Source organism: Anthonomus grandis, chromosome 22 (assembly GCF_022605725.1).
Source record: "Anthonomus grandis grandis chromosome 22, icAntGran1.3, whole genome shotgun sequence".
Taxonomy (NCBI): Eukaryota; Metazoa; Arthropoda; class Insecta; order Coleoptera; family Curculionidae; genus Anthonomus; species Anthonomus grandis.
Window position 1 is genome coordinate 3551668 of NC_065567.1, and position 18217 is coordinate 3569884.

At 31.9% G+C, this 18217-nt stretch overlaps 1 protein-coding gene across 4 annotated transcripts in view; it reads right to left on the minus strand.

Moving 5' to 3' along the window:
* The window catches only part of LOC126748971 (WASH complex subunit 4), a 121694-nt gene that overhangs the window by 35327 nt on the left and 68150 nt on the right, over window positions 1-18217 (minus strand). For 3 of the 4 annotated variants that reach the window (XM_050458535.1, XM_050458533.1, XM_050458534.1), the window contains exon 4: window positions 18034-18193. In XM_050458535.1, the coding sequence (XP_050314492.1) occupies window positions 18034-18193 (160 nt within the window). Of the gene's footprint in view, window positions 1-18033; window positions 18194-18217 lie in introns of those variants that run through there. The other variant, XM_050458536.1, reaches the window with a different exon arrangement.

Below are 18217 nucleotides of genomic sequence, written 5' to 3' on the forward strand. Positions count from 1 at the left end.
ATATTTAATCAACAACATAATTTAATGTGTCAATTTCTTATCTATAATTTTAGTTATTTTTTGTTCAGTATTTTTCAGTACCTTTTTTGGTAGTTAAGTAGATATAACTCGGTTGAGGCTGATATGCCTTAGGTAAAAAGGTTCATGATCTTTCCCCTGCGTAAAACAGATATTTACTAAAAACTTTAATAATTGCAATTTATTTTCCAAGTGCTGAAATCTACCTAGTAGTGAAATCATAATTTAAATGTTACTTTTGTCAAATTTATTTTAATCATGTCAACATTATTCATATTTCAATTCATAATAAATTATTAACATTTAACAGATTAGAAAATGAGGTGTATACATATCTTTGGTGTAAATATAATTTGGTTGTATTGTTAAGATATTTTTTTTTTGCCTCTTTAAATCTACTTTATCCAGGGTCATTTAATTGTTAATTGAAACCTATATACCAATTCTTTTTCTTAGTTTTCTTTCATTCATAAAAAAAAAACTAAGTGGCGCCCTCTTATTTAATAGCTATAATCAAGATTATATTCTTTAATAGCCAGTCATAAGTGAACCTTCGAACAATCCCAAGCCTCCAATAATTCTGAGCTACCGTCTGCAAACTCTTGGCAAAATAGTAACACTGTAAAGTTAACGCCGCAGAAAATGACGCCCATAAACGTGGGACCCAGATTGGCTATTTTTATTAATCTATTTTAATAATCTTTTAATTTTTTTAAATATTGATAATACCTTGGATGGGTGGAGTTTTAGAGTGCTTTGAATCTCAAGTAATGCTTAATTTTTTTTGAGTAAAGCAAATATCAAATTTGGTTATAATTTATTGGCCATAATTTTATTAGTAATTGTTGGTATACAGAGTGTATACAATTTGAAGGAAAACCCTTGCTAGGAAAGTGTTTATATATGATATTTTTGATATTTATTGTTTTTCGAGGTATCCTTGTTAAGGACTATGATTTGACAATCTGCGACAATACAGTGTGTTTAGTATATGCAGGGTGTATAAAAAGTATGTACTTACTTGCATAGTGTTCAGGGACATTAAGAGGATTTTAATAATTTTTTAGGGACAAGATATCTTTAATGTTCGAATTGTAATGGATCACAATTAGAAAAGTAAAATATTTATTAATAATATTTTTAAATTAAATGTTGAGAAGTTTATACTTGTAAACATTTCACTTTCTTTATTATTCTGGATTCCGGAATTATTGCTGATCAATTTGAAAATTTTTTGGATAGTTATGGAAATTCACATTTTAATTATACATGGTGTCACCACTTCATTTAGGTTTCTATATGGCAAATGTATTTGGGATTTGAAATGCTATTCTGACTTATAGATTTTTTGGAAGGAACATAATTTATGAGTAACATATGCATGTGTTATACAAGGTGATACAGATTAATAAATTGTTTTAAAACTATTATTCTTCAATTTTGATATACCCAAAACTAATGAGTGCTATTACATACAGTAACATTTAATACTGCAATTTTTCAAATCTACAGGGTAGAACCAACCCAGACTATTTACATTTGTGTTTAATTTGAACAATTAAGCAACTCCATATTTAGAAAAAACATTAGTTTTGGCTAACTAAAAGTTTAAATTTTTCTGTACAAATTTTTTTTTACAGTCATCCCTTAAACAAAGGTTTATGCATCATTATGCCACTGACATTGTTTTAATTCTACAATTTTTGAGAGATATTGTGGTCTCATATTGTTTTGTCATATAAAATCAACCTAGATCAATTTCATTTCATGCCATCAAGTTTCTTAGGTGAGGTCATTTCAGACATTTAATTTTTTTTTGGATTTAATTTTATTCTTGAATTCTTTGGAATAATAGTTTTTGACACCATGGATTTGTATAATTTCCAACCTAATCATTTGTTAGAACATGAACTAGATTATGAATTGAAAATTCGTTTAGTTGCTACTGTTCGGAACGTTGCTGACAAAAGGAAGATTTTATTGAGAATTCTAAAAAAGGAACAAACTTCTCCGGGATCTAGCATAACTTTACAGGAAGTTAAATTAGATTATGATAGGAAAAGAGCTGACATTAAAAAAAGTTTAGATTCCATTGCAAGTGTCATTGAAGAATTTGAGGGTGTAGCTTCTGATTCAGCTGTTGCTCGAGTGAAATCTCGTTTGAAGAAAAAGCTGAAGAAATTCAAGCTTATAGTCAGGAAATTACAGCAACTTGTCTAGCTCTTGAAGCTGATCTTTTTGACAAAATTTTTCCCAATGCTGATTCAGAACCAGTAACTCATTCCTCTGCTCCAGTTGTAAATGTAGCTGCTCCAATAGTCCATTGTGCTACTCGAAATGTTCCTATTAGTGAATGGCAAGTTAAGTTTAATGGAGATTCTCGTAAACTTTATAATTTTTTGGAAACCTTAACTGAATTGGCTCAGGCTCGAGATGTATCTGAGGATATATTATTTCAGTCCGCAGCAGAATTTTTTATTGGTGATGCATTTGTGTGGTATGGGAGTGTCAAGTCAACTGTTGGTGATTGGTGTTCCCTACTAAATAAATTAAAAAGAGACTTTTTACATCATGATATAGATGATGAAATTTGGGATCAAATTAAGAAAAGAAAGCAAAAGAAGGGAGAAAATACTGTAGTTTTCATTGCTCATTTGGAGGTTCTTTTTGCTAGGCTTTCTCGTGTGCCAGCAGAATGTACTAAGATTAAGTTTGTTAAAAATAATTTGTTGCCTGACTTCATTGATAGATTGGCTTTAATAGAAATTAATTCCATTTCTCAACTTTCTGAGCTTTGTAGGAAACTTGACGAATCTGATTATTTAAAGAATAAAAATAAAATTAATAATGTTTCAGAAGTATCTACTAATAAATTTTCTAAAATCAAGTTTTTTAAAAATTATTCTAATAGAAAACCTTTCTTTCAAAATAATAATAAAAATAAAAAGTCAGTGGAAGAATTTGCAAATAAACCTAGTACTTTTCATGCTATACAGCAAGGCTCCAAAAATCATGAACATAAATCAACGTAAATTAAACACATCCTTTAAAAACTTAAATTTTAAATGTATCTATTTTAACAAATTGAGCTGGGAACATTGGCTTGCTAAGATTTCTGATTTCATGAAAACTACTATTATAAAAAAATAAAGTTTGCCCTCAAGAACAAATTTCACCACTATTCATCAATAAACCTTTAGACAATAGACCATATATACGTGTAAAGTTGTTTGATGTGCCCATTACATTACAAGATTTTTGATGCTTTAGTTGTACCTTCTCTGTCCCAAGCATTTATTTTTGGTTGTGATTTTGCCCAACAGTTTGGAAGTTTAGTAGACTTTCATGATAGCTCGTGGCATATTAGAAGTAATTTTTGTGGTCATCAGCTTGATGTCTTGGAGAATTCCTCTTTGGATTTTACAGGTGGTTGTCCTGATTTGTTTTCATTGGAAGAGCTTTCTGAAGAACAGCAAACTGTTGCTGATCAAGTTGTCTCATCTTTTCGTGAAATTAGTAGCAAGGATAAGCTTGGCCGAACTAATCTCATTACCTGTATGATTGACACAGGCGATTCATCTTCATTTAAGAGAAGACCATATGTGATGTCCCCGTATATGTCCAAGATTTTAAATGCAGAGCTGGATGAAATGTTAAAACTGGGTGTTGTGGAACCTTCTAAAAGTTCTTGGTGTTCAGTGCTTCTGGTCAAAAAACCAAATGCGGTTTTGTTTTGATGGTCGTCCTCTTAATGAAATTACAAAATCTGATAGTTATCCATTGCCTAATATAGATAGAATTTTAACCTCACTTCGAAATGCCAAATATATTACATCAATAGATCTCAGGAAAGCATTCTGGCAAATTCCCCTTGATGAGGCTTCTAAGGAAAAAACACCATTTTCGGTGACTGGTAGGGGTCTTTTCCAGTTTGTTACTATGCCCTTTAGACTTAAGAATGCTGCTCAAACTCAACAGCGTCTTGTGGATGCTATTTTTGGTCCTCAATATGAACCAGGTGGAGGAAACAAAAATGGGAGTATTTTTACATATCTTGATGATATTCTTGCCATTAGCAGTGATTTTGAGTCTCATATTAATCTTTTATGTGAAATTAAGCAAAAATTGCAAGAGGCTGGAATTTAGAAAAATGTGATTTCTTTAAAACCTCTTTAAAATTCCTAGGTTATATCGTGGGTTCGAATTCTCTTAGGACTGATCCAGATAAGGTCTCTGCTATGGTCAATTATCCTCGTCCAAAGACGACTACGGAAATTAAGCGTTTTGTAGGACTTTGTTCCTGGTATCGCCGTTTTATCAAAGATTTTTCTCCTTTGATGTCTCCTATTAATGATCTACTTAAAGGACGGAAAAAGGGTCAATCAATTATATGGAATGATGACGCAGAGGTTTCATTTATCAAAATAAAGCAGTTGTTAGTTTCGTCACCAATCCTTTCACAACCAGATTTTTCAAAAAGATTTGTTATTCAGAGTGATGCCAGTGATACAGGTTTAGGAGGGGTATTGACTCAGATGATAGATGGGGAAGAAAAGGTTATTGCTTATGCAAGTAGGTCTCTCACTAAAACTGAGAGAAATTATTCTGTTGTTGAGCGAGAGTGCTTGGCTGTCCTTTTTAATATTGAAAAGTTTCGTCCATATATTGAAGGAGTTGAATTTACAGTTATCACTGATCACTATAGCTTGTTGTGGTTAAGTTCGTTGAAGAATCCCAGTGGTAAATTAGCTCGTTGGTCTATCCGTATGAGACAACACACATTTGATTTGGTTCATAGAAAAGGTTCTCAGAATGTTATCCCAGATGCATTGTCTCGATTACGTAACTCTCAAGAAGTGGAGGATGATCGTAGCTCTTTAAGTAATGAAATGGTGATTGGAGAGGTTGATATAGACAGAATAGATATTTATTTTGATAACTTGCGTCGAAAGATTGTAGCTCAGCCAGAAAATTATCCCCAATGGAAGGTTGAAAAAGACTATGTTTTTAAGTTTATTCCAAATCGACTCCCTATGAAGGTAAATCTTCCTGAATGGAAAATGTTTGTACCAAAACCACAAAGGACTGAGTTAATAAATTCTTGTCATAGTCCCCCTGAATGTGGACACTTTGGTTTTCTAAAAACCCTAAATCGAATTCAGGAATATTATTATTGGCCAAAAATGCGTCAGGATGTTTTGAAATTCGTTAAAAATTGTTTGGTTTGTGGTGCTCAAAAGACTAGTAATACTGCTACCATGGGTTTGATGGGTAAAGAGAAAAATGTTTCATATCCGTTTCAGGTTATTGCTGTAGATCTTATGGGACCTTTTCCCAGATCTAAGAAAGGGAATAAGTGGATTTTCGTGGTTTCCTGTTGGTTTTCAAAATATACTATGATTTTTCCTTTGCGAAGTTCTAAATCACAATATATTGAACAGATATTGGAAGATAGAGTATTTTCAGTGCATGGTCCTCCATCTTTACTAATTTGCGATAATGGCAGTCAGTTTACATCTAAAACTTTTGCAAATCTTAGTAGAATGTATAATTTCAATATCAGATTTAATCCTTTTTATTCACCACAATGTAACTTTGTTGAAAGAACTAATCGTACAATTGGAACTGCTATACGTAGTTATATAGATTCACATAATAATTGGGACAAACATATACCAAGAATTCAACAAGCAATAAATACTTCAAAGCATGAAGTAACTGGCTTTACCCCTTCATTTTTAGTTTATGGGAGGCATATTCCTTTATCAGGAAATTATTATAAGAATGTTAATTTGGATATTCAAATTGATCAGGAAATTTGCCCAGGAGATAGGAATACTTATGCTGAGAACCTGAAAGGTTTGAAAGAGATATTTACAGAGGTAAAAAATAAACTTCATACTGCCTATGAGAGAAACTCTAAAGCTTACAACCTGCGTAAGAGAGATGTCTCATTTAATGTAGGTGATCATGTTTGGCGTAAGAATAAAGTTTTATCTAGCGCTGTTGATAAGTTTACTTCTAAACTAGTTCCCAAGTATGTACACAGTATTGTCCGCAAAAAGTTGTCAAATCTGGTTTATATTTTGTCTAATGAAGATAGTTCTAATGCCGGTAAATGGCATATTAAAGACTTAAAGCCTTTTTATAATGGTCTTGATGATGATTCCGATTCTTTGGAATAGTTGTATTTGGAAACTATGTATATATTGTTATCTTCACTTAGATTCCTGCTTCTAGTATTAACATCATTTCGGAATTCCTACCATTTGTTATTTTTTTGATGTTATAATCTGGTCATTTGAGCCATATTTTATTTTTTGGGTATAACCTGTTAGTGGTTATGTACAGTATGTCATAAACTTGACATTTTAATTTTTATAGCCGAGGGCTATGTTTTGATGGTTGTCATACTCCGTAAATGAGTATACACTTTATGTCAGTTTTGACTATTTTTTATTGGCCATATTTTGTGGGTTGTTATAACCTAGTGGTGGTTATAAACCCATTGTCAATTTTGACTGTTTGAGGTTATATTTTTGGCCTATTTACCTTGTCGGGGTCAGTGAACCTGACAGAGGATGAACGTTACTGTTCAGTCTGTTTATTATTGGATTTTGTCCAATTTTTTTTTTATCACAGAATGCTGTAATGAAAAACCATTAGTAGATTTGTTTTTTTGTTGGTGTGGTCTCGACCATGGTCGGATTATAAGAGGACTATACGAAGGTATCCTTCCTCACCTCAAATTAATTTGGATATTTATGTGGGTGAGTCAATTGAAAAACAAATTCTATCGAAGCTTTAGATTATGGCTGTATATGCTGTAAGATATATTCTAGTGCCGTTCAGAAATGGATTTGTGGGCACACGGAATTTTGTAGTGGGTAACTAATATGGCAATCGATATTGCTGTTATGAATTTTGCCCATGTGTTTATCTGGTGCTTGAGTTATCTCAGCCAGTTTCTTTCTAGTTGCTGGAATCCGCCATCTAAAAAGGGTAGTTTTTTTTTTGTTACACACAACACCATCTCTTGGTGAGAAGTTGATTGCAACTTCCATGAGTGTTGGAACCCCTAGGTTGGAGTTCTAAAGTAACTGATTTTTATGGTAGGCTTAAATGTCGTGAGTGTACATAGTTTTAGCTTAAGTTTTGATTTAAGTTAGTTTTATAATACTTCTGTATTCTCAAGGTCTCTATTGTCTTACCAACTTGTGACCTTCCTCGATATTAAGAGTTTCCTAATTTATGTCCATACCGATTGTGTCTTCCTTTAGGAACGGGTGATACACGTAGTTATCCTGAATTGAGTTAATACGAGAAGATGCCATTTTTAGAAATAATTTGTATATTTAAATTGTGGAACAGATAATTAACAGAATTGTTTGTTATTTAGTAAGGGATAATAATTATCCGGGAATTTTTTTTGGTATTATTAGATATTGGTAACTAGTATAGTTATTTTTTTTGTTAAAAGACTTTTGATGTTGAAAAAAAAATCAACTATTTCATAGCTAATTTTTTTTCTTCAAGGAAGGGGGTAAATGTAGCGTTTTATTTTTCTACTCTTATTTTCACTAACGCTCCATTGATATTTCATTAATTTCAATAATTATATTAATAATTTCAGTCAACTTCTTTTATCGATATTTCTTTAAATTCACACTGTCAATGACACATTACTACTGTAACGCATTACTCTCCTGGTTTTATTATTCATGCTTTCTGTTGACGGTCCGTCACTCTTCTGGTTGGTCTTGATTGATGTTTTCTCTGATTGGATTGACATTGACAGCTCAGGCGAGAGGTGGGGTCGTAACTTATTTAGTCGGTACTGCATCCATTTTTCGAGGACTTGTTCCCGTGTCGCAGGTAGAAGCGCACGTAAAAGGCCAGTTTTTTATTTTCGAAATTTGTGAAGCAGGAAGTGGCCAATATGGTTTATAATTTATAGTCCTTAATCTTGTTCCTTTAGGGAACTGTTTATTTCATAATTCTGGTGCAGGATGCCCGAGATTTTGATAAATAGATAATGAAACTTAGCAAGGTGAGTGTGTCACATTTTGAACGCCATTCATTTTTTTTATCGACAGTGAATACAATGGCAACTATTGTTTTAGGGTTTTACTTTTCCGTTTTACTTTTCCGTTTTCCTCTTTATTCTTCTTCAATTGTTGATGGCTGCAGGATTTTGATTTCCCCGGGAAATTGCTGTAAGCTGTGGAGCTGGAGCCAGAGTTAGAGCTATTAGTAGAGATTCCCAGTCCGGATAGCTAAGCTACAAATGGCACACATTTACAGCCCTGATTTTGAAGGCCAGCCGTTCATTTCTTGGAGGAATATACAGGCCAGTTTATTCCATTTATTTAAATATTATTAACCATAGACTTGTCTCACATATTAAAATTTTTATTAATATACTTTTAAAATCAATTTATTGCTACAAATATTTAATCAACATCATAATTTAATGTGTCAATTTCTTATCTATAATTTTAGTTATTTTTTGTTCAGTATTTTTCAGTACCTTTTTTGGTAGTTAAGTAAATATAACTCGGTTGAGGCTGATATGCCTTAGGTAAAAATGTTCATGAACTTTCCCCTGCGTAAAACAGATATTTACTAAAAACTTTAATAATTGCAATTTATTTTCCATGTGCTGAAATCTACCTAGTAGTGAAATCATAATTTAAATGTTACTTTTGTCAAATTTATTTTAATCATGTCAACATTATTCATATTTCAATTCATAATAAATTATTAACATTTAACAGATTAGAAAATGAGGTGTATACATATCTTTGGTGTAAATATAATTTGGTTGTATTGTTAAGATATTTTTTTTTTGCCTCTTTAAATCTACTTTATCCAGGGTCATTTAATTGTTAATTGAAACCTATATACCAATTCTTTTTCTTAGTTTTCTTTCATTCATAAAAAAAAACTAAGTGGCGCCCTCTTATTTAATAGTTATAATCAAGTTTATATTTTTAATAGCCAGTCATAAGTGAACCTTCGAACAATCCCAAGCCTCCAATAATTCTGAGCTACCGTCTGCAAACTCTTGGCAAAATAGTAACACTGTAAAGTTAACGCCGCAAAATATTGATTTTTTATTTCAAAACAAAAAAGATCAATAAAAAAATCCTTCCATACGTCTCTAGATACAGACATTTTAGAAACATTATATTAAAAAACTGTTTCAAAAAAATTAATAATAAACCTTTGAGAATAGAAATACAAAATTGAGGCATTTTTCTTACAATTTCTTAAACCGCCCTTAAGTTTAGTATCAATTGGCAACAATGCACGGCCGGGCTACCGTGAATCAAATCAAGAAACGCACGACGCACACAGGCAAAATTCGGAGAAAATTCGGCCATAAATCGGAAATACCAACTTCCCAATTAAGGCCTATTCTGAGTATAATTCAATTATCTAGTTACCTGGGTATAATAAACAATTACCCTTTTGTTTTTCGTCTTGTCACTTGCAGAAATATTTTAGTTGAAAGTTGATGTTCGTGGAGACTATTTCATTGTGATTCAAAAGCGCCTGTAAAAAGTAGTAATTTAAATTTAGTTTTTCGGCAAAGTGTGGGTGAAAATTTTGTAAAGCAGCAATGGAGCCTATTGCTAGTGGTAAGTAGAATATTAAAAATTATATTAATTAAAAATATTTCTTTACTTTTTTTTATTACTGATTTTTTAAAAAGTTAACAGTTAATTTTTTTAAAAAAATTAGATTTCTGATCTTCTGCTAAACTAGTATGATTTCGCGTAATTTCCCGACTTTAAATTAGTTTTAAATTATTGCTTAATAAGTCCTTTGTAAGATCCAATCTTAAGTTGCTGCGATAATTTGCGATCTTGACGAAAAAATATTTTTAAAGATTTGTAGTCCGGGTCAAAATTCGTATAAAATGCTATTGTAGGTCCAAAACGCAAGAAATAATTTTCTGCTACTAACTTGAAGAATAAATTAATTTTTATAAAATAAAACATCATTTAATAGAAAATTTAATATAGAAATAAAAAAATTGCCATATGGGTTTAAAATTCAATATGGCAACCAATTTTAAATGGCAAAATCTTATGAAAAATAATTAACAAAATTACTTATTATTTCAGGGACAGCAACAAAATCTGCTTGGTTTAAAAGAAGCCAACTTGTCAGTTGGTTAGGAATTTGTCAGTCCAAGAAAAGAATGGAGCAGTGCCGTTATTTGGCAGAAAAAGTGACCTCTACCATGCGAGTTGAACGCTTGTCAGAAGAGTCTTCAAAAGTCATATATAAATTTATCGAGAAATATGACACAAAATGGTCATCAGCATCAAGAAATAAAACTGCATTTGAAAATAAAAATCGAGATTGGTTAAATATTGAGTTGGAATTTTCTTCTGCAATGAATGAAGCTCAACCAGCCGAAATGCAGGATACAACTCTATCGAATAGAGGGAGGCCATTCACTGGATTTTTAAATTTAAGAGACGGATCAAAAAGAAGAAGAACTGAACAGATGCGAGCAGATCGAAGCCCTGAAGAACTAACATTTGCTGCTCAAATGAAGTTTAGGTCCGAAGGTAAACTGGATGAAGCAGATGTGTTAAAAAATGTTGCATTCTCATCACCAACCCGTGCATCAAAATATAAAAAATCTCTTGAAAAAGAATGTGAAATACCATTTTCAGCGGACCTTGAAGCCTTATCGCTTTTTGTAGAGGCTAAATTGACAAAATTTCAATACAATCTTATAAGAAATTCGGCAAAAAGCCATAGGTCAACTCTTTATCCTAATTATGAGTCAATAACTGCCGCAAAAAAAGGTGCTACCCAGAAAACCTAAACATTTCTGAGGATGTTGCTGAAGTGCCTCTTCAAAGTTTGCTGGATCATACATCTTTAAGGTTATTTGAGTCCCTAAAAAAAGTTTTAAATTCTTTAAACCAAGAAAAATATAATAATTTAAATTTAATTTGCAAATGGGGGTGTGACGGGAGTTCTGGGATGAGTCAATACAAACAGCAGTTTGCAGAGTCCAATATTTCAGATGCTAATATCTTTTTAACATCAATGGTACCAATTCAGCTCATTAACGGTGATCCGAAATTAAAAGATAAGTTTGTAATCTGGGAAAATCCCAGAACTTCCTCCACACGATTCTGTAGACCTCTTAGAGTCCAGTTTAGGCATGAAACAACAGAGTTATCGGTGAGAGAAAAGCAATATTTTGACCAACAAATTTCAGATTTGCAACCAACAAAGCTTGATATTCAAGGAAACAATGTATTTTTAAAACACATTTTATATTTTACAATGATAGATGGCAAATTGTGTAATGCTGTTACTGAAAATACTTCAACTCAGAGATGCTATTTGTGTAATCTAACATCCAAAGATTTTAACAATATCGATAAGGTTTTAAAACAGAAAAGTGCTGACGAATCTAGATTTTAATTTGGTTTGTCATCTTTACATGCTTGGATTCGTTTTTTTGAGTGTTTGCTGCATCTATCTTATAAGATGGAATTTAAGCAATGGCAAGCGCGAGGCCAGGAAAACAAAGAAAAACTTGCAAATGCCAAAAAACGAATCCAAGACCTATTTTTTAAAGAAATGGGTCTATTGGTTGACCGACCAAAACCTGGTTTTGGAAGTACTAATGACGGCAACACTGCTTGCCGTTTTTTTGAGAATGCTGCTAAAGCTTCGGAAATTACAGGCATTAATCAAGATTTGATATTTAGATTCAGAGTAATTTTATTAACAATTTCTAGTGGTTTTCATATTAAAATCGATAGTTTTAAGGATTACTGTATTAATCAAGATTTGATATTTAGATTCAGAGTAATTTTATTAACAATTTCTAGTGGTTTTCATATTAAAATCGATAGTTTTAAGGAGTACAATATGCCAACTTCCGTGCATAAAATCTTAATGCACAGTTCTGATATAATATCATATTTTTTGGTTCCAATTGGGCAACTTGGCGAAGAAGCCCAGGAATCAAGAAATAAAGATATTAAAAGATTCAGAGAATTTCATGCACGGAAGTTTTCAAGAAAACAAAACATGGAAGATATATTTTGTAATCTCTTAATATCTTCTGATCATTTAATCTCCAATATGAAAAAATAATCTGCTAAAAAGCTTAAACAGTACCCTTTAGAAGTTTTGGCATTTTTTGATGAACCAACAATTTCTGCTGATGAAAGTGATAGTGAAGATATTGATTGATTTTAATTATTATTAAGATAGGTTAGGCTTTACTATTATTACAAAGTTATTGTTAAGTAAGCTCTGTATATACTTTACATACTTAAATATATTACTCTTAACATGTATTTTAATTGCTTATTTTTACACACAAAGCAAAGGTTACTTATAAAATTAAATAGCACAAAAACAAACAAATCACAACTTTATTTAGTAATTTATAATAAGAAATTTTATTAAACTCAGGTACTTATATTATCATAAGTCTCAACATTTTGCATTTTATTTCAAAAATTTTCCGTATTATGAATTTTAAACTCTTAACTAAAAATTGTTGAAATAATAACATTCTGAAATTTTTTTAAGGAAATGCGTACTTACGCAGCGCCTATGTAATGCAATAAATGAACCCAAGGGGGGTGGGGGGGATTTAAAAAAATGTTTAAAATGAACGTGTTATCTTAGTTTTAACATATTCTTATGATTAAATATGTTTGTGGTTCGTATTAGCACTACTACTATTTATGGCCGGCTTTTCCCCGATTTTCGCCTGTGTGCGACGTTTGTTCGGCCCGATCTGCGTAAACTGCGGTATCGACTACTGGTCAACAGCAATTCAATATTATGTAAAATTGAAATGTTGTATTTTGAATTTTTATATTGAGAGTAATTGATCGGGAGTTCACACAAGTATTTTATTGCGAAGGTGTTCCAATTTTGAGCGCGTTGTTCTTTATACTATTAGGTTTTTATGTTTATTAAAAAATAAAACGGGAAAAAGAAAAGAAAAACGGAAAGTCAGAAGTTTATTATTCTAACCGAAAAAGTAGGAAGCCAAAAAGGATCAGTTTAGGCCTAGAATAGCTGCAAATATAGAGTAAAAATGCCACATTGCTTTTACTATTTATCTATAAATGAAAATAAATTATTCATTTTGGAAAGAAAAACTGATAGAAAAATTAAAGATTGTCTATTTTAAATGTTTACTGCCTGAAATCATAGATCCTAGGCATAATAGAGGCATGGAAATTTGAAACCCATCTAGAACTAGTCTTACATAACTGTTTAAAATTGTCTTATATTTTATACAGCTTGTTCTAAAATATGTACCTACGTCATTATTAGTAGGTAAGTCCATAAACACAAAGAAAAAATAAGTGTGATCTAATGTAAGGAATTCAAAATTATTATTATTATTATTATTATTATTATTATCTACGCAGTGTGGTGGAGAATATCAGTGATTTTACATCCCCTCATTCTAAAAAAACATGTGTCTCTGAGACATGCTATTTTGTTTATGATTTTCTCTCTACACAGCAATTTTCAAGTTATAGCATGTTGTTAAAAAATTGAACTTTGGGGTTTATTTTATGCCCCTTTGATGAAGCTCAGGCGTGTGTCTATAATTCATTTTTTACATTCTGATTACTAAGAACTGTTTAAAGCATATTTAAAGGTGATTAACATTTTGAAAAGAAATTAATTATATAAATTAATGAATATTTGTCTCTGATAATCAAAATTGACATGCCCGAGTTTTGAGTGTGTCCCAGGATGAGCGATTTTATACATAAAAATGACGAAAAATTTTATAGTTGAAATTTTACCGTTTGGCATCCAGCCCTGCTTGATTAAAAAATAAAATTTAGCCTATTTTTATTTTTTTTTTAATCAAGCATGCCTTGATACAAGCATTTTTTAAATTTTATGAGTAGGTAAAGTAGTATTTCTAAGCAAGATATAAAAAAAGTTTATAAGAAAAAGTTGTTTATAATGCAATATTATGCCCGAATACCGAATTTCATAACCATAGGCCTACTTTGATTTTTACGTTTTGTGTATAACCAAATTATACAAAAAAAAATTTATACCAATTAATTTTTTTATTCATATTTAATTATTAAATAAAAACTACTAATTTATTTATCTAATAGTTAAATCACTGATCTAAGAGTTACAAACCATCCTCAAAAATATGTTTGTAATAAAATGTACATAGTACGTCTAATTTAACAAGAAGATTTATTTTATTTGCTTAATTTAAATTTATTCAATGTGTAGCTACCTCCATTATCGAAACATTTTTCAATATTTAAAAAAAACTTATAATTTCTTCAATGGAAATTAAATTACAAGCATCTTTTATTCTTTGTTTTAGTAATTCCCTGTCATTTGGTAATGGCTCGGAATAAATAATTGCTTGATTCGTAAAGGTTTTATTCAACCATTCTGCTACTCGAATAGTGAAGTGCGCTGGACAGCCGTCGTGTTGAAAATAAAGATTTATTTTTTGATCAACTGGTAAAGATTCTAAGGATTCTTCAAAAAATCTTTCCAAAATTTGAAAGATACGTTTCTTGATTAGGAGATTATTCAATAAAGTATGATCCAATAATACCTAAATGGTAAGATATACGTTGATTTTTTGAAAATATTGCCTCTTGCCAGGGATTACAAAGTTTGCCGTTTCATTGGACCAAAACCGACAATTTTGAGATGAAATTACACCATTTGTCGTGAAAGAAGAATCGTCCGAGAATATAATTTTTTTATGAAAATCCCTATTTTCTTAAAATTTTATCGCCTGACCAAGCAGAAAATAATAAACGGGGCGCTTCATCCCGCTCTTCTAAAGTATGCAAGTACCTTGGTTTGAATGCTTTAATATTGTTGGCATGATAAATTCTTTGCAATTCAGATTTGCTTATGTTCAGCACCGCCGACCTAGCTCTCAATGACATCTCAACACTGGCCGCAAAAAGTTTAATTAGTCGTCTCGGAGAAGATATTATTACTTCGACTTGCGGATATTTTTCACAAAGAAGATTCCAAACGTACTTTAACGACAACACTACCATACGATTGCACATTGAAAATTTTCTACTCCAAATTTAACATTTTTCTCTAAATTCTAATAATATATTAATAACTTTTATATACTTTACATAAGTACGTTTTTTGTGCATAACTTTGACAGTGACAATGTTTTATAGTAACACATTAAATTGAGAATGTTTACATTTTAAAAAGTTCGACAAAAACTCGTAAATGCAGCAAAAAAATAACCCAAAATAATAAGCGGCATGCAATCCATCGGTAGCAAAAAATTCCTACCGATCGTAAAAAGTAAAATATTTATTTGGTTTTTGTTAATTAATAAATAATTTAAACATAAAAATCAAAGTAGACCAGTAATCAAAGTAAAACAGTAGTTACATTCTTAACAACTTTTTCTTATAAACTTTTTTTATATCTGGCCTAGAAATACTACTTTACCTACTCATAAAATTTAAAAAATGCTCCTATCAAGGCATGCTTCATTTTAAAAAAATAAAACTAATACATTTTATTTTTGAACCAAGCAGGGCTGGATGCCAAACGGTCAAATTTCAACTACAAAATTTTTTGTCATTTTTACGTATAAATTCGCTCATCCTGGGATACACTGTATGTAGAAAAAACTTCATAATTTACAAAGTTTTGTTTTTTTTTCCAATCATTCACACTTTTTTATCAACATTTTGACCACAATCAACATTCTATGTAAAGATTTTCAAAAAAAATCGGTTTTAGATGTCCCTTTAAATTTACCGGACGCGTTCGGTGTTCTCTGGGATTATCCCTCAACCAATAATGGGTACTTCTCCGGTTGAAAATTCTATTATTTGTAACCATATTCTCGTCCGACCAGATAATCATATGGGAAAATGTTTTATCTTCCGGACACTTCCTGGTGTACCATTCATAAAATGTTCTTTGCTTTTCCTTTGACAAATTCTGGATTTGTAGGGGTGGAATTTCTCTTTTCTCAAAATGAACTGGGCAGTAGATTTCGGTATTCCAGTTGTATTGTCAATTTTTCTAATAGATGTTTTCGAATTTTGAGTTACAGCTCATATTATATTATTTTCTTTTTCTTCATTGCAGGGCTTATTTCTTAACAATGCTGGTTTCTTGAAAGCACTATAATGCTTGAGATTAGAAGCCAATTGTCCGAAAATTTTTGTACTGAGTTGTTTTTTCTCTGGATGGTTATTTAAATACATAGCACCAACTTCGACGGCGTTGCTGTAGCATAGGATATAACATTTCAACATATTAAAATTTTCTTCACCTAAAAAAGCACATTACATTTTGTAACAGAGAAAAAAACTCTAGCAACAAGCCGCATGAACAAAGTTCAAAAACACTACGTGTCAATAAAATAATTTTGCCATTTTCCTCAGTGTCATCATTTCACCGCTTATTCTAAAACTAATCATATTTTACAAAATATGATTCTGCAATGTTAAACTTTTTCCAACTTGAACATTGCAGAATCATATCGTTGTAATCATAATATTATGCGCCATATAAAAAAATAAAGTTGATGAAACGTCTGACGTAAACTTAAAACTAGCAATGGTGTGATTAAGCGTGCGGTTACCAAAGTGTGCCCGTTACCTATTCAATATCCTATCGAGGAAGACTTTAGAGATATATAATATCTAGAATTTAGGTCGTAAAAGTATGTCTTCTTGAACATTAGCTCTTTTTTTTTTTTGGGTCGGTGGAGAAATTCTTTATGAACACTGGTTACGCGGCGCCGCCCCCAGTAGTGTGGGACTCAGTGTCGAGCCTGTTTCGTCCTATACCCACTAAAACTCCACCGCTGGGTGGTGCCTTGTGGCTCCCTACACTGCGGTCTGCTAAGAAGCAGTCCTATTGTGTCCCATATGTTTAGTCCCACAGGTTCAATTCTGTAGCTTCAAGGAAGTCCACGATTGTGCCCAGTGGTAGATTTCTTATACCCTCTGGTGAGGGTTTCTCTTCCCCCAGGAATGTTGCCCTGGTTTGATTAAATGCTTCACAGAAGCACAGTATGTGAAGAGTTGTTTCGTCCTCCTCATTGCATCCCCTACATAGCGAGGTAACTGATTTCCCTAGCGTATACAGGTGTTTCCTGCTGGGTGCATGGCCTGTAAGTAGCCCTGCGACCCTTCGCAGTTGTTGTCTGGAGAGGCCCAGTATGTTCTCACCCTTCTTGAAGGGTGGGCTGCCTATAAGTTGTTTGGATTGTTCCATCTTTGGCAGCTGCTCCCAGTAGAATTTGTTCTGGTTTGTTAGCCAGTTGCCGATTTCCCTCTTCCAGGTCTTATCGCTGACACAACATGTTGGTTCAGGGCCTACCAGGCTGTTGCTGGCTCCCTGGGTTGCAAGTTGGATAGCCCTTCTTGCAGCCTTATTGTTGCCCATATTCTCTGCTAGGATTATCTCTGGCCTATTTTGCGCTTCGGCGAGGTTCCTGAGATCCTCCCAGCAGCTTTGCACAGTACTTCTTTCAATATGTATCAGTGTGTAAACAACCTTGGTACATAACCAAACCTTTACCGGTATCTAAGTATTGTATGTATCTTCCCTTTTTGTACCCAATAAATTACTAAAAGATGGAGGAACTCTTTTAAAACAGCCGGCTATCTATCGCATGACCAGGAGATCCTTATAACATCACACAGTTAATTTAATTTTGTTTAGGAATTTTAACAAAAGTGCTTTAACGCTAAAAAAAAGTTTTAACGTTTTTTAAAAAACGTGTTATTATTATTATTTAATATGTGTTGTAAAACTTAGATTTTTATTTGAGTTTCGTTTATTTGTGTTCATTCAAAGTAATTAATACTAACTAAATTTGTAAAAAGTAATTAATAGTAACTAATTTTTGAAATAATTTATTTGTGGTCTGGCCCTCAAATTTATGCTCTGTATATCATCGCCCAAACAAAAATAAGAATAAGAAATAGATACATCACTTACCTTCTCCATAAAACAAAATTGAAGAATATAGCTTTTCAGATTCATTTTTCAGAAAATCGAGTTCCTGACAAATCGCTCCTAAAGTACATAATATCCTTGATAATGTAGCATTATCACAACAGGCAAGATGGGGAGTTGATATTTTTTCGAAGGGCTCCTCCTGTAACGAAAAAATATACATTTA